Here is a 24,609-nt window from a genome sequence, read left to right on the forward strand (position 1 = left end):
TAGATCCAATGACTTTAGGCAGGCATTGTTCAGTATACCACTTAGCTGTGACTGTCTTCTGCGTGTCCAAAACGACACGTTCCACAATTCCACTCAATTTGAAAAATACAGCTATTATTTTCTTCTTTACAGATCGGGATTTTCTGACAATTACGGGTTTGTCGTCATCATCAAAGACCCAAACTTTGTTTTGAGCCTTGGTCGGCAGAGAGAATTAGAACAGCCAAGTCTCGTCACCTGTAACGATGTTGTTCACATACCGTGATTGTCCCTTATCAAACTTTTTTAACATCTCCCAGCACCAAGTCACACGTCGTATCATCTGCTCTTCAGTCAGTTGATGCGGCACCCAGAGAGAACAGTTTCTTCACGTGCAAATGATCTTGCAGAATCGAACGAATTGCTGGTGCATTTAGGCCCAAAGTATCCTCTATCTGTTGGTAGGTCACTCGCCTGTTTTCGTCAAGCATTTTCCTCACAGCAGTAACATTTTCCTCCGTAACTGATGTTCGTGGCCTTCCCGGCCTCTCAGAATCCTCCAGAGTGAAATTTCCCCTTTGGAATTCTCTATACCACCTGAATATCGTTGTACGATGTGGACAATCATCATCTAGTGCAAGAGTCATTTCTTCTAAGCACTGGTCTATGGTTAAGCCACGCACAAAATTATACCGCAAAACTGTCCTTATCTCATTTCGTGACCACGATGCCATCGCAAGCACTTTACACTCTCACTACTAATGAATAACTGAGCCCATCGACTTGGCGTGGCGGCTACTATGCACGTATGAACATGTCTCAACATGCAGCAACAAGCAGCTTCCTGTGATTCATTGTTGCGTCATATTGCAAAACTTTCCTAGTACCCTTTGTATATACACATATACACATGCTTGTTATCCCACATCTACAAGTTGTTCACAAGGGTCATTACTAACAGATTAGAAAGAATACTTGATGAGAATCAACCGAAAGAGCAAGCTGGCTTTAGGACAGGATTCTCAACTATGAATCACCTTCACATAATACCACAGCTAATGGAGAAAACAAATGAATATAAAACACCATTATGCCTGGCATTTGTGGATTATGAAAAGGCATTTGACCCCATACAGCATAAGGCAATGTTTCGGGCACTGGAAAGACAAGGCATAGATACCCCACATATTATGATTTTGAAGAAAATATATGAGAGTGCTACCTCCTTTATTAGACTAGACAAAGACAGTAGGAAATTTAAAATCGAGAAAGGAGTTATTATTATTATTATTAGCCATATGGTGCAAGGAAACCTGAGGCTTATGCTGCACCGGCCAAAAAAAAAAAAATTTCCCTATTACCCTGAGAGAGAGAGAAGTAGAAAGGAATCACCAAGAAAGAGAAGAATGATGATATCCAGCTCAAGCCCATACTCACCAGATGTTAGCCCCTGGGAGTTCGACAAGGAGACTCAATATCTCCGAAGCTGTTTACTGCTGCCCTTGAGAAAGCTTTCAGAAGATTAGACTGGTCGCAGAAAGGAGTCAATGTGAACGGAGAGTACCTAAACCATTTACGATTTGCAGATGACATTGTGGTCATAAGCCACAATCCCAAATAACTAGAGGAAAATCTTAATCAGTTATGCACAGTTAGTAAGGATTTTGGACTGAAGATGAATATGGCTAAAACAAAAGTAATGGTGAACAAGTATGCCACAGAAAGGGAAATAATGATTGAAGGAGCAGTAATTGAAAAGGTGGAGTCATATATTTATCTGGGACAAGTTATTAGCTGTAATAATGATAAATGGCTGGAAGTAGAGAGAAGAATGAATTTTGGATGGATAGCATTCAGGAAATATAGTCACATACTGAAGAGCAATATCCCAGTTTGTCTGAAACGTAAAATAATGAACCAATGTATACTCCCCCACCATGACTTATGGAAGTGAAACTTGGGCACTTACCAAAAGAATGGAAGAGAAGCTGAGAACTACACAGCAAAGAATGGAACAAATTATATTGGGAATCAGACTGTTAGATAAGAAGAGAAACACATGGATTAGGCAGCAAACTCAAGTAAAGGACATTCTTATCAAAACTAAGGAACTAAAATGGTCTCTGGGCAGGACACACAGCTCGAAGACATGATGACTGATGGACTAAGAAAATAACAAAATGGTATCCAAGAGGAGCTAGAAGAAAACCTGGAAGACAAAGGCAGAGATGGACAGATGAAATTCATGAGTTTGTGGGTAGTAAATGGATGGCCAGTGCTCAAAACAGAAGGAACTGGAAAGTTGCTGGAGAGGCCTTCATCCTACAGTAGATTGAAAATTACTGATGATGATATATACATGATTATACACTAATGTCATGTGATGATATTTTTGAGCACCTTGTATCAACTTCTTTAATGTGACCTTTTTGGTATATATATAAAATCCCTATAAATATCCCTTATATCTGTCCGAAGTTTCTTGCTGTCTCCTCATTTCATTATTATTCTCTGGTACACCATCATACCAAATTTTGTTCCACTTCACTGCAAGCTGCTCTGATAATACCATGATTTCTGTGTGTTCTATTAATTTTGTCAAGCAGTGTAATATACATGACTATATATATACCATTTAGAAATATACCCTTAATGGTATAAATAGAATATATACCATTAAAAAATATAACACGAAGACGATACAGAGATGGATGAATAGCAAGCTAGTGAATAGCATGGGTGAAAAGCAAGCCAGTTTAACAGCAGAAAAAGATGGCATGGAAAAATTACTTTGTAACAAAAAGTAATGAAGCTTATAACAGCTACAAGTTAACCAGTAAGGAGTACCACAGAAAAGGTTAGGCTGGCAAAAATTAATTATTAAACATGGCTGGCTAATAGAGCAAAGAATAGGGATAAGGAATTTTTCTTGTATGTGAATACAAAGAAGAAAAGAAAGAATCAGATCACACCCTTACCCAATGGGGTGTAAGTTGTAGATAACCCAAAAGATGCTGTAGGTGAATTGATCAGGTACTCACTTCAATATTTATAGAAGAATGAACGTTCATGGTGAGGAGAAACGGCAAGTGAAGAGCATGCAATTGGCAATACTGATATTCCAGATGATTATTTATTGGAAAAAACCTTTGAGCTTAAAGGTAAGCAAGGCTACTGGAGTTCACAGCATATACCCAACAATTCTGAGAGAGCAGTAAGGGCATACTGAACTAATAAGATTGAGGGACTTGGGAGAGATTCCTTTGCAAAAGAGAAGTGAAAATGTATCGCAAACACATACAGTGGTTCTAAGAGTAAAATGGGTAACCACTGATCACTCATTCTGACTTCAGTCTTAGGAAATAACATGGAGGCAATGATCAAGAGTGCAATACAAGGCATATAGCAGTCTCATATAAGAAAATGGTAGTAACAAGTAATGCAAGGAAGCAAGCTTCTACAATATCAGCAAAAAAAAAAGAAACTACCCAAAGTCATCTATACATCCCCTCTAACAATTTGCCTAATGCTTCCTTCAATTTATCTGAACTACCAACTTCAACAACATCAGATGTAAACTGAAATTTTGTTATTCTGGCTGAAAGTAAATTTTCACACCTTTTTCAATTTAAATTTATGTTCCCTTAAATGGTTGTCCAAGAAGGAGTGAGGATGCCAACGGCATTTAGTTTACTCAATCCATTTAGAACTTTAAACACTTCAGTCGGGTCATCTCCTCACATGCACATCTCACATACAACCAGTCACAGCAATTTTCAGAACTGAAATCTTTCATAGTAACAGTGCCAATATACACTGCCTTACCATTAATATCCAGACACCTGCCTTTAGACAAAAAAAGGAGCTTTTATTGTGTCATTTAATATTTTGTGCTGAAACCTTTTGCTTTTATGATGGCCTTCAATCTTCACAGAATACTCTCAACCAGCTTTTTATGAATGTCAGGTAACATGTTCCTCCACTTGGTCTTTAATGCAGCCACCAGTTTGGCCTTGTTCTTTGAGCGATCTCATCGTGCACATACCCAACGATCCAATACATCACAAAGATGCTTGACAGGGTTCAGATTAGAACTCTGGGCTGGCCAATCCAACTTTTCCACACCCATGTTCTCAAACCACTCTGTTATGATGCAAGCAGTGTGGCATGGCACTTTGTCTTGCTGATACAGGTATGGGCCTTCCCCGAAGTATTGCCATAATGTTGGAAGTGCATAACTGTCCTAGTATTGCACAGGAGTAAAAATAGTGTGTGATATCTATGTCTGTTGAATTCTTATTTAAGGTTTGTGGAAGTCATTTCAATGAAAAAATTGCTAATTCCAAAATATTACAATTAACATGATAATTCTAATATATCATAAATGTCATGAAGGGCAGGGCAGACACTGTTACTTTGAGCGCACCTCTTTGCATCCGCTTTGTACCAGCTTTTTTTTTTTTTTTTTTTTTTTTTTTTTAATCTGAACTAGATTGCATGTTAATAAAATATACTAATAACATTAAAAATACGTGAGCATTTGAAAGTTTATATTTCTATAAATTTATATTCACAGAATATAATTATTTCTACCAAAAAGATAACGATAAAAAAAAAAATCTTACCCCAAGTCTGTCTCTATCGATAACCAAACTTCCAACATTGCTACCGACATCAAAAATCACTCTCTGAGGGCCAATTCGGCCTTCTTCTACATATAAATAAACATCAATATTATCCCATGAAAGTAGTTTTACAATTTGTGAAGCCAAATAATAATAAGCAAAATTTCTACAATATCAATACAAGAGCTGCAACAAGCAATAGCAGCACTCTGAAATTAAATCCTAAAACAAAAACTAATATTGAGAATTTTTGAAAGCTGTATTCTTAAATTAAGGTCCTGCTTAAATGTTTATGTAATTGAATTATAAATGGAACATTAAACTGCATGAAAAGTAGTGCTGCATGCAACACTTATATTATATCAAAGCCTAGCATGTGTGCTCCATTGTTAGCAAATTTATAACATTTTGAGCTTTCAAATGTATATGTTAACTTCAGTTCTTTCTAGATGGAATTTGGAGCACTGCATACATTTTACCTTCCTAGATCTTATTATTGCTTTTAATTTAGTCCAATTCCAACTTTCACTGTAATTATTCAGAAAGTTATTATAGCATTGCTAGATGTCTATAAATTTTTAGAAACCATTCCATCAAATAGACCCTGCCATTTAAGTATTTCAATGTTTTATCACCCAGTGAAACAGAAGAGGGCATGCAAGGCAAAGAAACCTGCAAGGAGAGCAACTGTCAAAGTTAATCTATACTGACATCTTCATTCCATTCTTAAAAGGCTCTCCTATTAAGAATTTTCCAGGAAAATTAATGGAGGCACTGGTTAAAGAAGCACTGCAGGATCATTTAGACAAGACTTCAGTTATAGCTCAGACACAGCATGGTTTTGTTAAGGGGAAGTCTTGCCTGACTAACTTGATTGGATACTATGATGCAGTCACAAAAGAACTGGATGCAGGAAATAACTTTGATATTATATACTTGGATCTTAGAAAGGCTTTTGATACTGTTGCACATGGAAGACTGCTACACAAATTGGAGCAGTGTGACATTGGAGGCAAATTGCTGCTATGGATAAAGGGGTGGTTGAGGGGGAGAAGACAGAGAGTGGTAATCAATGGACACTGCTCATCGTGGACTGATGTTATTAGTGGAGTCCCTCAGGGCTCAGTGTTGGGTCCATTATTGTTTTCTGTATTTATAAATGATATTGATGATGGTATATCGGGCTTAATGTCCAAGTTTGCAGACGATACAAAGGTTGGCAGGGTTGTCAAGGACACTACTGACACTATGCTGCTGCAACAGGATCTGGAAAGGTTGAGCAGATGGGCTGAGAGGTGGCAAATGAAGTTTAACATTGACAAATGTAAAGTACTACACATGGGAAACAGCAACCCCAGAGCAACGTATCAACTCTGTGGTACAACACTGACAGTGGTAGAGAATGAAAGGGACTTGGGGGTGGTTGTGCAGGCAGATATGAAGTTCTCTGAGCAGTGCAGACGGGCTGCAAGAGTAGCTCATGGAGTATTGTCAATGATATACAGGAATTTTTCCAGCAGGGATAAGGAGGTGATTATTCCATTGTATAAGGCGATGGTCAGGCCACACCTAGAGTACTGTATACAGGTCTGGAGGCCTCATTTCAAGAAGGATGTAGAGCTGCTGGAACGAGTACAGAGAAGGGCAACAAGATTAGTGAATGGAACAAAGGGGTGCTCTTACGAAGAAAGGCTTAAGTTTTGCAAATTACAGTGTCTGGAGACTAGGCACCAGCGAGGTGATCTGATAGAGGTGTATAAAGCCTTGAATGGTTTAAGCATGCTCAATGCTGATTGGATTCTTCCTCTAGCTCAGAAAAATCACCTGAGAGGGCATAAATTCAAATTGAGGAAAGACAGATGTAGGATAGACGTGCAGAAATTTGCCTTTAGCCAGCGGGTGGGTGGTTGGTTGGTGGAACAGACTTCCATCCCTTGTGGTGGAGGTTGATAGCCTAAATAAGTTTAAGGCTCAGCTGGACAGGTATTTTGAACGAACAGAGGGGTGAAGTGGAAGTGGTTTTTTTTTTTTTTTTTTTGCTGATGCTGCATAAGCTTGCTTTCTTGCATCAAATGCCTCTACTAATGCTAATGCTATTTTGGATTCTATGCTGTCATTTTTCTGTGCTTACCCAATAACCAAAAATTCCTCTTACCAACTTAAAACTCATTCTCCACTACAGCATTTTTTTTTTTTTTTTTGGTTCTACATAAACCTCCAAAAATCTAAGTATGTAATTTTCTCCCTAAGAAATAACTCCCTGACAGTTGGCAATGCATGGTTCATCATCATAACTCCATCATCATTTATCTCCCATTTTGCTGGAATCAAATTTGCTTCCAGCTTAACTACAGTAAACATATCTCTTTCCTCCATTCTGAAGCCCTATGAGCTTTTTTTTTTTGCAACCTCAAACTTTACTTATTAGCATTAGCATTAGTAGAGGCATATGATGCAAGAAAGCAAGCTTATTCAGCATCAGCCAAAAAAAAAAAAAAAAAAAAACCCACTCCCATTTCACCCCTCCGTTCGTTCGAAATACCTGTCCAGTTGAGCTTTAAATTTGTTTAGGCTATCAACTTCAACAACAAGTGATGGAAGTCGGTTCCACCAACCAACCACCCGCTGGCCAAAGGCAAATTTCCGCACATCTATCCGACATCCGTCCTTCCTCAATTTGAATTTATGCCCTCTGAGGTGATTATTCTGAGCAAGATGAAGAATCCCACTGGCATTGAGCATGCTCAAACCATTCAAAGCCTTATACACCTCTATCAGATCACCTCGCCGGTGCCTAGTCTCCAGACTCTGTAATTTGCAAAACTTAAGCCTTTCTTCGTAAGAGCAACCCTTTGTTCCATTTACTAATCTTGTTGCCCTTCTCTGTACCCGTTCCAGCAGCTCTACATCCTTCTTGAAATGAGGCCTCCAGACCTGTATACAGTACTCAAGATGTGGCCTAACCATTGCCTTATACAAGGGAATAATCACCTCCTTATCCCTGCTAGAAAAATTCCTGTATATCATTGACAAGACACCATGAGCTACTCTTGCAGCTCGTCTGCACTGCTCAGAGAACTTCATATCTGCCTGCACAATTACCCCCAGGTCCTTTTCATTCTCCACCACTGTCAGTGTAGTACCGCAGAGTTGATACGTTGCTCTGGGGTTACTGTATCCCATATGTAGTACTTTACATTTGTCAATGTTAAACTTCATTTGCCACCTCTCAGCCCACTGTTCAACCTTTCCAGATCCTGTTGCAGCAGCATAGCGTCAGTAGTGTCCTTAACGACCCTGCCAACCTTTGTATCATCAGCAAACTTGGACATTAAACTTGATATCCCATCATCAATATCATTCATAAACACCGAAAACAACAACGGACCCAACACTGAACCTTGAGGAACTCCACTAATAACATTAGTCCACGTTGAGCAGTGTCCATTGATTATCACTCTCTGTCTTCTGCCACTCAACCATCCCCTTATCCATAGCAGCAATTTGCCTCCAATGCCACACTGCTCCAATTTGTGCAGCAGTCTTCCATGTGCAACAGTATCGAAAGCCTTTCTAAGATCCAAATATATAATATCAAAGTTATTCCCTGCATCCAGTTCTTTTGTGACTACATCATAGTATCCAATCAAATTGGTCAGGAGGCAAGACCTGCCCTTAACAAAACCATGCTGCGTCTGAGCTATAACGGAATTCTTGTCTAGATGATCCTGCAGTGCTTCTTTAACCAGTGCCTCCATTAATTTACCTGGAAGAGAAGTTAAACTAACAGGTCTATAATTACTTGTGTCAGCCTTTGATCCTCCTTTGTGAATTGGGGTTACATTTGCACATCTCCAGTCTATGGGTACCTCCCCTGAGTCCAAAGAAGCTCTCATAATTATGGCTAGGGGTTTGCATACTTCCTTTGCTGCCTCCTTTAATATAACTGGATAGATCCCATCCACCCCAGGTGCCTTTTTTATGTTTATCCTCAACAATCTCTCCTCCACTTTCCTCTCAGTTATTACAAAATCATCCAGCTCACTGCCAATGTTTACTTTACCTACATCATTCTCCTTCCTGAATAACTCCTCATGCGTGAATGTAGATGCAAAATACTCGTTTAGATTGTTAGCCACCTGAGCAGGATCCTCAACTGTTGAACCATCAATATCCAGTGGACCAATCTGATTCATCCCTTTCCTTCTCAAGTTCAAGTATGTAAAGAACTCTTTTCTGTTTTTCTTTGCATCCTTTGCCAATGATTTTTCATAGTCTGCCTTTGCCTGCCTAATCTCCGTTGTGACTTGGTTACAGACCAACTTATATCTATCATAGGCTTCCATGTCACCCATTAATTTGTATGTATCCCATGCATTTTTCTTCTCTGCCACATGTCTCATTAGTTCATCTGACAACCATTTAGGCCTAAACCTTGAACAATATTTCTTAGTTGGTATGTAAAGCCTGGTAGCCTCCAAGATCAGTTCCTTGAATGCTTCCCATTTTGAGTTTGCTGTTGGTAACATCATCAGTTGGTCCCACTGCACAGAATTTAAATACTGTCTCAGACCATCATAGTCTCCTTTACGAAAACAAAAACCCTTCCCTTTACCTCTGATGGTAGTTACCTCCTTGAGTAAATCCCACTTCAACACACTGTGATCACTGCCACCTAGTGGTTCATTTATCTGCAGGTTCTTAATGCATGAAGAATCACTACTGATAATCAGATCAAGAGTATTGCTCCCTCTTGTTGCCTCACGAACATGCTGATGTAGAAAACAATCATCCAATAAATCCACAAAAGCCTTGCTAGTGTGCGAGTGACCAACCCACAAATTCCAGTCAATATCTGGGAAATTAAAATCCCCCATTATAAGACTCTCTGATTTACTGGCCCACTCTATTTCCCTGTACAATATCTTATTATACTCATCAGAGTCATTAGGCCTATAACACACTCCTACTCTCAATTTTGATTTCCCTATGCTTATGTCACACCAAACTGACTCGACACTGCCCTGTCCATCGATGTCGACTGGCTTCACTTCCTTGGACTTTATGTGTTTCTTAATTAATAGCATAACCCCTCCTCCCCTCCTGTCCTGTCTATCCTTTCTATACACATTGTATTCCCCAAATTCCAGTTCCGCATTACTTATATCTGTGTGACACCACGTCTCTGATATCCCAACAATATCTGCCTTTGATGTTTTGAGCAATACCTCAAATTCATCAAATTTATTTACCAAACTCCTAGCATTGGTGTACACGCAGGTATACATGCACCTGTTTCTATTCTTAGCTACCCTAACACAACCCATGTGTTTACTTGTACCGCAATGACTACCAGCAGTCTCTGAAATATCCTGCATCTTGTTTTTCAGACTTCTGCTCATTTCAATAGAAGCAGTGCAAGAATCACTTCCACCTCTGCCAGTGGCTACTGTTAATCTATTAGTCCTTGTATCCCCCCCAACTAGCAGTTTTCCGACCCACCTAACACTGCCTCGACAGCATCAGCAAAAATTCTTGCACCCTTTCTATTTAAGTGTATCCCATCCCTGTAGAAGCAATCTCTCCTGTTAACAAGTACAGTCCAGGCTGAAAAAAATTCTACCCCTTGAGCCTTGCACAGTCCCTCCAGGGCCGAATTGATCGACAAGGCTCTCATCATATACTCCCTCCTATCGTGTCTGGGCAGAATTGCAGACACTTTCAAGTTCAACCCTAATTCACGGCTTTTTTTTCAACAGTGATCTGTACTTGCTAAGTAATTCCGCCGGTCTCCTACTCTTAATATCATTGGTGCCAACGTGTACAACTATATCACCTTTTGTGCCCTTAAAAGATGATATCCGCTCTACAACGTCATCAACCTTTGCCCCTGGCAGACATACCCTGGTCCTATTCCACCTATCCTTTTTACAAAGCATGTTCCCCGTTTCCCTGACAATAGAGTCACCAACAACTACTAGTTCCTGTGGGACCAGCGCATTCTGCCTAGGGGGCTGCTTCTGTGTTGCCTGATGACCAAGTGCAATCTCTGGCGTTGATGTGGGTAGCTGAGAGCTTGATGGGCCCCTCAATTTATTTCCTTCGAGGGCATCCACCCTGTCCTTCAAGCTCTCATAAAGGCCCATAACAACGCTGAGTTGTCGCCTGATTTCCTTGCACTCCTTACATCGTGCACACACAAAGACATCCCCCTTGGCAGTATCATGTCCCGTACCCGACTGCTCCGCAAACATCAAGCAAACAGTGCATTTTAATAGACTGTGATTCAGAGGGCAACTGCCCCCCTCAGTTCTCCCCTGAACCACAGCACTCCCATTAGCTTGAGCCTTTTGCTTTGCTGCTCTGGTCAGAGTCATGATTCCGATTTAATTCAATAAAATTCAAAACAAAAATTAAATCCTTAAGTTATATCCCAAAACAGTTATGTTATATATTTTTTTCGGTATCTAGTGTTTTCTACGAGTTCCCTTTATACAACTTCCGTATCACGTGTACCACTATAGTTATGTATTAATTATTTGTTACGATTAAGTCGTTATATATATTTATAGAGTTAAAAATACAATTTAACTGACAATAAAGTTTATCAAGATTAATAGATTTACTGATTAATTGACAATATTATATTATGCACTATACTACACTAAGCTTATGCTATCGTGTAAAAATGGCGGGAATTCACGAATGGTATTTCTACGGACTCGTAAGTATTGATTAGCTTCCAAATCTCGCTATCTCAATTTAGAATAAACTAAGGATCCTGACTAGGTCTATAATCTACTTATAGAAGATAATTTGATATAACAATTGGTTAATAAATCGACTAAATTTGGTTAAAAAAAAAAAAGACTTCTCGTTCAATTTGTGACACGTGGATTTGATACCGTTACCGATACTAAGTAATATCTACAAAATCTCTGTCTAAGTTAAACTTTAAACTAAGTATCGTAACTAGGAATATAAAGCTACTCTAGAAAATAAGTTAATATGACAATTTAAACTAATAAAGCAGAAAATAAATCAGGAAAAACTTCTCTGTCTGAAGAGCTTTAAGGAGCAACGTCTGCACAGGCAAACCTCGCACCCAGACTCTACCTTATGTTGAATTAGCAATAAGATCTTATTGCCCAATTTGACAAAATTAAAAAATATAGTATTAATATTAAAATGGCTAAATGAAGTAAAGGAGCAGGCTTTTCTGGCATCTGCCAAAAAAAAAAAAAAAAAAATTAAATAAACAAATAAAAATAAATTCTATCATTCATAACCTTCTCCATCACCAAAAAAGTGCCCATCCAATTCTGCTTTTAACTTTACCAAGTTTGGTAAAGTTCAAAGTTAGAATATTAGAATAAATTGCATTGGTTGAGGTTAGCAACTGCCAACCTCAACCAATGCAATTTATTTTAATGATCTACAACATGTTTCCCAAAAGTAAACTTTTGTATTTGTGCCCCCTAGTTCTTCTCTCTTCTGCCAGTGAAAATATATCTCACCCATTTATTTTACTTCCCTTCGAGGCCTTAATATACCCCTACAGGTCATCAATTAGCACATTTGTTGCCTCAATGCACATATGCATAAAACAGCATAATACTGCAAAACACTGATTGCAGAAATGAATGGTAATATGAAGGATTGACAGAAAAGAAAATTTATTGAATTCAGCATCACATACATGAAAGCCACTTCTTTTTTTTGTTATCAGTTTAACAAATACAGGTGTAATGTCTGAAGCTCAGCAACCACGGGTTCTGGAGATTGCCCATTTTAGATAATAAATCTAACCAAACATGAAATGTCAAAATTGAACACAAATAAAGAGAGAACCCATCAGCCATCTACTTTTGATCATCGGCTATGTCATTAACTTATTTTTATTAATTGCATCATTTTATTCTTTTATCCACTGGGCCATTGATTGAATTTGGAGAGAACTTGGAACTATGAAGTTTACAAAGCAATTCTGCAGGTAATTGCTTTGGTAATCTATCTATACATTAAAAAAGTTTTCCTCCTAGTGATATTTATTTGAGCCAATGGGAGAAGAGGACAAGCAATTACGTCACTACAAATGCAATTAATTATTGACAATTGCCTCCATAACATTCACCAACCTCGTACACGTGATCTCTGTCTAACATTTGATGTTCTATTTTAACGTTTTTTGTATATTAATGAATATTGTAATACAGTATTTGTAAATATTTTAAATATTTGTATAGTTCGTAAATATTTCAGTTAAATATTTTAGTCCTGCTCTTTTGGATGCAACAATATTCCTCATGCATTATGGAACCCAAAGCAAAAGGCCTTTTCCTAAGTGACCTATATAAACTCAGATAAATAATTACATAGTGATATTGGCTGAAGTCCAGGATAGTATACACTGGCAGGTAGTTCGATGAAAGCAAGGAAGTTGCTGTTGTTTGGTTTTTTAGGAGCATTAGCAACTAAGGCCATATTGCTCCAGGGATATGCGGTAGTCATTCCGCATATCCCTGGAGCAATATGGCCTTTCCGCATCCTCCATATTTGGTGGTCATGGGCTTGAACCCCGGTCTAATCAAGAACCGTGTGCTATGCACTGCTGTTCCTGCCCACCTGGCTGCAGAGGCACCCAAAGCGAGGAAGACGGTGATAATTGACAGGTGAAGGCACCTCCCTTTTCTGATTATTTTGTGTCATCGAGGAGGGGGGCTTAGCTTAGGTAGGGTGTTTATCCCTCCATCCCGCTGTTTTAAAATGGCAAAATGATTCCCGATTTAAAAACAATGACAAATGTGGGGAAAAACACATTAGGCATATCAACCTAGGATGGGCGGGGATAGCAGTGGCATTTGCCAATCACTGCTTTCCCACTGTTTTGCTTGCCGCCATGTTGGAGGATATACACCGTTCTGGAGTTTACCGTGATATTTATTTGATCTTGAGAATGCTGCGCAGTACAAATGCACAGATAAATAATTACATAGGTAATTTCCTGATTAGATATTGAACAGTGCGTTTCGACAGGTGTCTTTTATGTAGAAATGATCTGACTTACTCAGTATACCTTTACATTTCATGTAGAAAAGCATGCGCAGGGGTGGGCAAGCAAAGCCCCTAGTATTCCATTTAAAAAATTGGCCAATAAAATAACAAGGGAAAAAAAACACAGCAGAAACAAAGTAATGAATGGAATATTTTTTACAGGATAATTTTTTATACTTTTAGGAATAAAAATAAAGGCTTTTGGATTACTCCCACCTCATTCCACGACCAACTTCGAATGCTGTGTCACTGCTTTTGTGGCCATGCATAATTATCAATTTCCAATGATAATTAATTTTTACAATGAATGCTTCTCACTGGTCGCTCCTAGTAAGACTGGCAGCTAGAGATGTCAGAATTTATGTCATGTGGATATTTAAACCACACCATTATTTTTTTATAACATTTTGGAATGTTATGTCATCACTCCAACAAGTTCATTAAATGCATAGGAAGCGTAATTCATAATTTGCTAAAGCACAGTATTATATTTACAACAAAGTTTTTATTTTTTAATTTCCGGCTAAAAGAATACATTATTCTCACTTGTTTAATAAATGAACAGTATGCTGCTGCTAATCACAAGTTCATTACCTGCATATGAAGCATTCATGCTGATGTATAGTTGGGTTATAGTAATACATAATTTGCTAAAGCACAGTATTGAATTTACAATAAAATTTTTATTTGTCATTTTCAGCAAAAAAAAAGGAAAGCATTATTATCGCTTGGTAACATCCTGTTCAAAAAATGAACATTATGCTGCTGCTAAGTTTAGTTTGCTGAATCCCAGAGAAAAAAAAAAAAAAAAAAATACTTGCACACACCTTTGGTTCTTCTTTATTGTCCCAAAAGCCAATATTAGCAAGGTATAGCTAAGGCAGATTTGCTTCAAATGAACAAAAGCTAATGGTAAGAAATTGCGCTTAAATAACTTCAAGGGATACACCAGGGTAATAAACCATACAACAATTTTTTTGGGAAGCTCAAACTCTGCCAGGGAGCTGAATGATTTTTTAGTAACTAAGAGCAAAGTGGAGCAGAAATTGTTGAAATTGAATATAAGAAAGGCACCTGGGGTGGATGGGATCTATCCAGTTATATTAAAGGAGGCAGCAAAGGAAGTAAGCAAACCATTAGCCATAATGATGAAAGCTTCCTTGGACTCAGGGGAGGTCCCCTTGGACTGCAGATCAGCAAATGGTATCAAAGGGTGATATGAGTAATTACCTGTTAGTTCAACTTCTATTCCAGGGAAAATAATGGAGTCACTGGTTAAAGAAGCAATACGGGATCATCTAGACAAGACTGCAGTTATAGTTTAGACAGCATGGGTTTATTAAGAGGAAGTCATGTCTGACCAATTTGATTGGATACTATGACATGGTCACAAAGGAAATGGATGCAAAAAATTATTTTGATATCATATAATTGGATTTCAGAAAAGCTTTTGATACTGTTGCACATTAGCATTAGCAGAGGCATATTGATGCAAGAAAGCAAGCTTATATAGCATCAGTCAAAAAAAAAATAATAATAATAAATAAATAAAAAATAAAATCCCTTCCAATTTCACACATCCATTCACTCCAAATGTTTGTCTAGTTCTGCCTTGAACATAAGTTGCTGACCCGCACTACAACAGATCGAAATTTGCCCAACTATCAACCACCCGCTGGCTAAAAAAGGCAAATTTCCACATATCGATTCTGCAATTGTCTTTCCTATTTGAATTTATGCCCCCTCAGATGAGTAATCTGAGCAAGAGGAAGAATCCCATTAGCACTGAGCTTGCTCACACCATTCAAGGGATTATACACCTCAATTAGATCACCTCGCAGGTACCTCGTCTCCAGAAGCTGCAATTTGCAGAAATTAAGCCTTTCTTGGTAAGACCAACTCTTTGTTCCACTCACCAATCTTGTCGCCCTTCTCTGTACTCGTTCCAGCAGAGATCTTTCCTAAAATGAAACTTTCAGACCTGTATACAGTACTCAGGGTGTCGCCTGACCATTGTACAAGGGGACAATCACCCCCTTATCTCTGCTAGCAAAATTCCTGTATATCATTGACAAGACACCATGAGCTATCTCTGAAGACTGCCTGCACTGCTCAGAAAACTTGATATCTGACTGCACAATTACCCCCCCCCCAGGTCCTTTTCATTCTCTACCACCGTCAGTGTAGTACTACACAGTTGATACGTTATTCTGGGGTTACTGCTACCCATATGCAGTATTTTACATTTGTCAATGTAAAGAACTGTATATACTTTTCTAGATCCTGTTGCAGTAGCATACTATCATTACTGCCATTAACAACCCTGCCAATCTTCATATCGTCTGCAAACTTAGACATTAACACTGATATACCTTCATCAATATCATTGATAAATACTGAAAACAACAAAGGGTCCAACACCAAACCCTGGGGAACTCCACTAATAACATTAGTCCATGAAGAGCAGTGTCCATTGATAACTGCCCGCTGTCTTCTCCCACTCAACCATCCTTTTATCCATTGTAGCAACTTCTCTTAATGCCATACTGCTCCAATTAGTACAGTAGTTTTCCATGTGCCACAGTATCAAAATCTTTCCTAAAATCCAAGTATATGATATCAAAATTATTCTTTGCAACCAGTTCCTTTGTGAACACATCATAGCATCCAAACAAATTTTACAGACAACACTTCCCCTTAACAAACCCATGCTGTGTCTGAACTATAACTGCAGTCTTGTCCCACTAATCCTGCATTGCTTCCTTAACCAGTGACTCCATTATTTTCCCTGGAACAGAAGTTAGACTAACAGGTCTGTAATTACCCGTGTCACCCTTTGACCCCACTTTGTGAATTGGGGACACATTTGCACATCTCCAATCCATGGGGACCTCCCCTGAGTGCAAGGAAGCTTTCATAATTAAGGCTAAGAGTTTGCTTACTTCCTTTGCTGCCTCCTTTAATATAACTGGATAGATCCCTTCCAGTTATATTAAGGGATTTTTCGCTATAAAAATATCCCATCCACTCCAGGTACCTTCCTTATGTTTAACTTCAACAATATCTTGTCCACTTTGCTCTCCGTTATTACAAAATCATTTAGCTCCCTGTTACAGTTTGATAAACTTCTGGCATTCCCCTCCTTGAATAACTCCTTATATGTGAATGAAGATGAAAAATACGCATTCAGTTTATCAGCTACCTGAGGGTTATATCATCAATAGTCAAACCATCTATGTTAAGTGGACCAATCTGATTCAACCCTTTCCTTCTAGAGTTTACATAAGTAAAGACCTCTTTTCTATTTTTTTTGCATCCTTTTCCAAAGATTTCTCGTAATCTGCCTTCACCTGCCTTAGCTCCTTTGTGACTTGATTACAGCCTGATAATTTATATTATTATTAACTATATGGCGCAAGGAAGCCTAAGGCTTATGCTACACCAGCCAAAAAAAAAAATTCCCGAGTTACCCTGAGAGAGAGAGAAAATTAAAAGTAGAAAGGAATCACCAAGAAAATATATTAATATTCTTAACTTAACATTTTTACTTTTTTTTTTGTATATTATGGTGGATGTTTTTTTTTTTTTATTTCTTTAGATATTTTCCTCCCTATGTGCAAATATGATTTTTATAACTATTAGATGTATCCTAGTAAACTGATTCCTATAACAATACCTTAGTTTAAATTGAATTTAGATAGAGATTTTGTAGGTTATTACTTAGTATCGGTAAAGGTATCAAAAATCCACGTATGGGCAGGTTTTGCAGCTCCCATGAACAAAAACTTTTTAATTATACTTAGCCGCTTTATTGAACTTAATTGTTAGACTAAATTATTTCCTATAAGTAGCTTATAGACCTAGTCAAGCTCCGTGGTTTATTTTGAATTTAGTGTGATTTGGAAAGTAAATACCTCGTTTCCGTAGATTAACTGTTCGTAACTTGCCACCATTGTTATATGATACGTGTGCTAGCGTAAGGTTTAACAGAAAACTAGATAGCGAGTATAGTAGTATCAATTAATCAGTAAAATTTTTTTAATCTTATTAAATTTCATTGTCAATTGAATTGTACTTTTTTAACTAATAAATATAGCGACTAGTTATTACAAACATAACATCATAAATTAATACATATAAGTTAAAAGGAGATAAGAAAGTCATATAACGTAATATTATTCGAAAATAATATTCGACACTGAAATACATATATATAGTGTTATAACTGCATTGGGATATAGGTTTAGGGTTATATTTTGTATTGGAATTTTATTGAACTTGAATAGAAATACTGACTCAGACCAGAGCAGCAAAGCAAAGGGCTCAAACTAGTGGAAGTTCTGTGGCTCGGGGAGAACTGAGGGAGGCAGTTGTCCTCTGAATCACGGTCTATTCAAATGCACTGCTTGTTTGATGTTTGTGGAGCCATCAAGAACAGGACATGATATTGCCAAGGGGAATGTCTTTGTGTGTGCGCGATGTAAGGAGTCCGAGGAAATCACGCCAACTCGGCATTGTTATAGGCTTATACGAGAGCTTGAAGGACATGGTGGATGCCCTTGAAGCATTTTAAATTGAGGGGCCCATCAAGCTCTCAGCTGCCCACATCAATGCCAGAGCTCGCACTTGAACATCACGCGACACAGCGGCAACCCCCAAGTTAGAATGCGCTGATCTCAAAGGAACTAGTTGTTGTAGGTGACTCTATTGCCAGGGAAATGGGGAACATATTGTGCAAAAAGGATAGATGGAACAGGACCAGGGTATATCTGAGAGGGGCAAAGGTTGATGACATAGTAGGGCAGATATCCTTTAAGGGCACAAAGGGTGATATTGTTGTACACGATGGCACTAATGATATTAAGAGTAGAAGACTGGTGGATTTACTTTACAAGTACAAATCACTGTTGAAAAAAAGCTGCGAATTAGGGTTGATTTGAAAGTGTCTACAATTCTGCCCAGACACGATAGGAGGGAGTATATGATGAGAGCCTTGCCGATCAATTCTGCCCTGGAGAGACTGTGCAAGGCTCAAGGGGTAGAATTTTTCTCAGCCTGGTCTGTGCTTGTTAACAGGAGAGACTGCTTCTATAGGGATGGGATACACTTAAATAGAAAGGGTGTAAGAATATTTGCTAATGCTATCGAGGGTATTCCCCCCAAACTGCTAGCTTGGGGGGGGGATACACGGACAAATAGATTAACAATAGCCGCTGGCAGTGGTAAAAGTGATTCTTACACTACTTCTATTGAAATGCAATTGAGCAGCAGCCTGGAAAGCAAGGCAATAGGAATGTCCAAGACTGCTGGGAGTCAGAGTGGAACAAGTAAATACATGGACTGTGTTCATCATCATCAGCCATTTTCAATCCACTGCAGGATGAAGGCCTCTCCAGCAACTTTCCAGTTCCTTCTGTTTTGAGCACTGGCCATCCATTTACTACTCAAAAACTCATGAATTTCATCTATCCATCTCCGCCTTTGTCTTCCAGGTTTTCTTCTAGCTCCTCTTGGGTACCATTCTGTTATTTTCTTAGTCCATCTGTCATCATGTCTTCGAGCTATGTGTCCTGCCCAAGACCATTTTAGTTCTTTAGTTTTGATAAGAATGTCCTTTACTTGAGTTTGCTGCCTAATCCATGTGTTTCTCTTCTTATCTAACAGTCTGATTCCCAATATAATTCGTTCCATTCTTCGCTGTGTAGTTCTTAGTTTCTCTTCCATTCTTTTGGTGAGTGCCCAAGTTTCACTTCCATAAGTCATGGTGGGGAGTATACATTGATTCATTATTTTACGTTTCAGACAAACTGGGATATTGCTCTTCAGTATGTGGCTATATTTCCTGAATGCTATCCATCCAAAATTTATTCTTCTCTTGACTTCCAGCCATTTATCATTATTACAGCTAATAACTTGTCCCAGATAAGTATATGACTCCACCTTTTCAATTACTGCTCCTTCAATCATTATTTCCCTTTCCGTGGCATACTTGTTCATCATTACTTTTGTTTTAGCCATATTCATCTTTAGTCCAAAATCCTTACTAACTGTGCATAACTGATTAAGATTTTCCTCTAATTCTTTGGGATCGTGGCTTATGACCACAATATCATCTGCAAATCGTAAATGGTTTAGGTACTCTCCGTTCACATTGACTCCTTTCTGCGACCAGTCTAATCTTCTGAAAGCTTCCTCAAGGGCAGCAGTAAACAGCTTCGGAGATATTGTGTCTCCTTGTCGAACTCCTTTCTCGATTTTAAATTTGCTACTGTCTTTGTCTAGTCTAATAAAGGAGGTAGCACTCTCATATATTTTCTTCAAAATCATAATATATGGAGTATCTATGCCTTGTCTTTCCAGTGCCCGAAACATTGCCTTATGCTGTATGGAGTCAAATGTCTTTTCATAATCCACAAATGCCAGGCATAATGGTGTTTTATATTCATTTGCTTTCTCCATTAGCTGTGATATTACGTGAAGGTGATCCATAGTTGAGAATCCTGTCCTAAAGCCAGCTTGCTCTTTCGGTTGATTCTCATCAAGTATTCTTTCTAATCTGTTAGTAATGACCCTTGTGAACAACTTGTAGATATGGGATAACAAGCTAATTGGTCTATAATTTCCAATTTCTGATTTATCTCCTTTCTTATGCAGCAAAACTATGATTGCATTATTCCACTGCTTAGGCATCACACCTTTTCTAATGCACTTTGTGAAGAGCCTTGCCAGTTTTTGTGTTATGTCTCTTCCTCCCAATTTTAACAACTCTACAGTAACTTCATCTTCCCCCGGGGCTTTCCGATTCTTCATTTTCTTCAATGCATGTTCTACCTCATCAGGAAGAATATTGGGTATGTCGTATGTGTTGCTACTTTGCAATCCATGTTCCCCACTGCTGGTATCATTCCCTCGCTCCTTGTATAATTCTCTATAGTAGTCTTCTGCTATTTGAATTATGCCTTCTCTGCTGTTTATAAGTACACCATCGCTATTCTTCAGTTTCAGTATCATTTGTCTTTCTGTATTACTGTTCATGGCTGCTGATTTAAATCCTTTGTTTTCCCTTAATGCTCGTTCTACTTTTCTTGTGTTAAATCTTCTTATGTCCTCTCTGAGTCTCTTTCTAATGGCTTTGCATAACTCAGTATACTCAATTTTCTCCCTGTCAGTGTTTTTCTTGCTCTTCATTTGTCGTCTTTGGTTCATCATGACAAGTGTTTCTTGACTAATTTTTTCTTCTTTGGATTTCTGTTTCCCTATAGGTTTCTTGGGCTTTATCACTTTCAGAAAGTTGTAATATTCCTCGTCGATATCTTGGTCCTGAGCAGTCTGCAGAAGCTCAAACTTGTTCTTAAGTTCCAGTACATACTGCTTTTTCTCCTCCTCTGTTATTTCAAAGACCTTTGTATTATTTACTCGAGTCAGTTTTTTTCTTTCCTTTCCTACATCTATATCAAGTGTACATCTCACCATTCTGTGATCAATTCCAACCTTTACCTTATTCAGGACAGTAACATCATTCACAATATATCTTCTGTTAGTGAGGATGAAGTCGATTTCATTAGTTGTTAATCCATTTGGACTCTTCCATGTCCACTTTCTGTTCACCCTTTTCTTGAAAAAAGTGTTCATTACTGACATTCCTTGAGATTCTGCAAATTCCACAAGTCTTTCACCTCTTTTATTTCTTTCACCAATTCCAAAATTTCCTATAGTTCCTCTTTCTGCGCTGTTTTGCCTTTTTCCAACCTTAGCATTGAAGTCCCCCATAATAATAGTGTAGTGGGTTTTCTGCTCATCTAGAAGACTCTCAATTTCAGTGTACATTTCTTCAACCTCTTCATCATCATGACTCGATGTTGGTGCATAAATCATTATAATCTTTAGCTTGTACCTCTTAGAAATCTTGAGTATTAGTCTTGACACCCTTGGTGATGTACTTTTGAATTCCAAAATGTTGTTTTTTAAATCTTTATGGACCAGAAACCCAACTCCACCTTCACTCCTTTCACTGTTTCCATTGGTGTACAGCAGATTTCCACTTGATAGACTTATAAGTGACTCATTTCTTCTTCTTGTTTCAGCCAAACCGATGATATTCCAATTCACATTTTCTAATTCCTTTTCCAGCTCTAATATCCTGTCTTCACCGATGAGTGATCGTACGTTTTAACAGGCCAAGTTCAATTTCCGTGCATGGCAGCCTGGTCGTACCCAGAGATTCTTAGCACCCTCTGCTTCCACTCTGATCCTCTTGCTGCCGTAAGAGGGAGAGTGAAAGCTGCTGGGGACTGAGGGCCATTTGTATTGTTGTGCTCTCATTGCTGGAGGGTTTCGTCTTTTCCTCTTCACGCTGACCAGGCGTCTTGAAGAGAACCACTCTACACGTTCGTTGCCACCTAAGTGACGTAACAGGGCTTACCATCGAGAAGGTGTGCATGAGTGGATTTTAGGGAGGCAGGCCAACCGGACTTCTCCTAAATCTTCTGTAATAGAGAGATATTGGATCCATCAGTGTTTTAGGCTGAGTGTCTGATAACACACAGGATACCTGTTCCCCTCTAAGAGTAGAAACAGGTGCATGTATACTTGCATGTACACCAATGCTAGGAGTATAGTTAATAAATTCAATGAGCTTGAAGTGCTAATCAAGACATCAAAGGCAGATATTGTTGGGATATCAGAGACATTGTGTCACACATACATAACCAGTGCAGAACTGGAATTTGGGGAGTACAATGTGTTCAGAAAGGATATACAGAATAGGAAGGGAGGAGGGGTTATTCTGTTAGTTAAGAAACACAAAAAATCTAAGGAAGTGCATCCAATTGATGTGGGTGGACAATGCAATGTTGAGTCTGTTTGGTGTGACATAAGCACTGGGAAAGGAAAAATGAGAGTAGGTGTGTGTTATAGGCCTAATGAATCTGATGAGAATAATGAGCAATTGTGCAGAGAAACAGTGGGCCAGTAAATTAGTGTCTTATAATGGTAGATTTTAATTTCTCGGATATTGACTGGAATTTGTGGGTTGGTCACTCACACACTAGGCAAGGCTTTTGAGCATTTATTGGATGATTGTTTTCTACAGCAGCAGCATGTTTAGGAGGCAACCAGAGGGAGTAATACTCTTGATCTGATTATCAGTAGTGATTCTTCATGCATCACGAATCTGCAGATAAAGGAACCACTATGTGGCAGTGACCACAGTGTGTGGAAGTGGGATTTACTCAAAGAGGTAACTACCATCGAGGGTAAAGGGAAGGGTTTTTGCTTTCATAAAGGTGACTACTATGGTGTGAGACAGTATTTAAATTCTATACGGTGGAACCAACTGATGACGTTACCAACAGCAAATTCAAAATGGGAAGCATTCAAAGAATTAATCTTGGAAGCTTTGTTGGCTTTTCATACCAACAAAGAAAAATTGTTCAAGATTTAGGCCTAAATGGATGTCAGATGAACTAATTAGACATGTGACAGAGAAGAAAAATGCATGGGATACATATAAATTAACATGTGACAAAGAAGCCTATGATAGATATAAGCTGGTCTGTAACCAAGTTACAAAGGAGGTTAGGCAGGCAAAGGAATATTACAAGAAATCTTTGACAAAGGATGCAAAGAAAAACAGCAAAGAGTTCTTTACTTATGTAAATTCTAGAAGGAAGGGGATGAATCAGATTGGTTCACTTGATATCGATGGTTCAACTGTTGATGATCCTGCTCAGGTAGCTAACAAACTAAATGAATATTTTGCATCGACATTCACCCTCACGGGTGAATGTCGATGCAAAATATTTCAGGGAGGGGAATGCCAGAGGTGTATTAAACTCTGGCAGTAAGCTAGATATCTTGTAATAACTGAAAGTAAAGTGGAAAAGAAATTTTTGAAGATAAACATAAGAAAGGCACCTGAGGTGGATGGAATCTATCCAGTTACATTAAAGGAGGCAGCAAAGAAAGTAAGCAAACCCTTTGCCATAATTATGAGAGCTTCCCTGGACTCAGGGAGATGTGCAAATGTGACCCCAATCCACAAAGGAGGATCAAAGGGAGACAGGTAATTACAGACCTGTTAGTTTAACTTCTGTTCCAGGGAAATTAATGGAGGCACTGGTTAAAGAAGCATTGCAGGATCATCTAGACAAGACTTCAGTTACAGCTGGGACACAGCATGGGTTTGTTACGGAAGTCTTGTCTGACTAATTTGATTGAATACTATGATGTTGTCACAAATGAACTGGATGTAAAGAATAACTTTGATATCATATATTTGGATCTTAGAAAGGTCTTTGATACTGTTGCACATGGAAGACTGCTGCATGAATTGGAGCAGTGTGGCACTGAAGGCGAATTGCTGCTGTGGATAAAGGGAAGGTTGAGTGGGAGAAGACAGAGTGGTAATCAATGGACACTGCTCTTCGTGGACTAATGTTATTAGTGGAGTCCCTCAGGGTTTAGTGTTGGATCCATTGTTGTTTTCTGTATTTATAAATGATATTGATGATGGTATATCAGGCTTAATGTCCAATTTTGCAGACGATACGAAGGTTGGCAGGGTTGTTAATGACATTAATGACAGTACACTGATGCAACAGGATCTAGAAAAGTTGAGAAGATGGGCTGAGAGGTGGCAAATGAAGTTTAACATTGACAAATGTAAAGTACTACATATGGGAAGCAGTAATCCCAGAGTAACGTCTCAACTCTGTGGTACCACACTGACAGTGGTCGAGAATGAAAAGGACCTGGGTGTAATTGTGCAGGCAGATATGAAGTTTTCTGAGCAGTGCAGACGGTCTGCATGAGTGGCTCATGGTGTCTTGTCAATGATATACAGGAATTTTTCTATCAGGAATAAGGAGGTGATTATCCCCTTGTATAAGGCAATGGTCAGGCCACACCTTGAGTACTGTATACAGGTCTGGAGGCCTCAATTTAAGAAGGA

General features: G+C 38.6%; 1 protein-coding gene across 1 annotated transcript in view; it reads right to left on the reverse strand.

The window, feature by feature from the left end:
* The window catches only part of Kpc1 (Kip1 ubiquitination-promoting complex subunit 1), a 534,039-nt gene that overhangs the window by 449,009 nt on the left and 60,421 nt on the right, over positions 1-24,609 (reverse strand). The window contains exon 4 of the mRNA XM_090388154.1: positions 4,605-4,690. Coding sequence (XP_090244280.1) covers positions 4,605-4,690 — 86 coding nt within the window. The remainder of the gene's footprint in view (positions 1-4,604; positions 4,691-24,609) is intronic.

This window comes from Mastigoproctus giganteus, chromosome 13 (genome assembly GCF_048544385.1).
Source record: "Mastigoproctus giganteus isolate SK-2022 chromosome 13, ASM4854438v1, whole genome shotgun sequence".
In the NCBI taxonomy this organism is placed as follows: Eukaryota; Metazoa; Arthropoda; class Arachnida; order Uropygi; family Thelyphonidae; genus Mastigoproctus; species Mastigoproctus giganteus.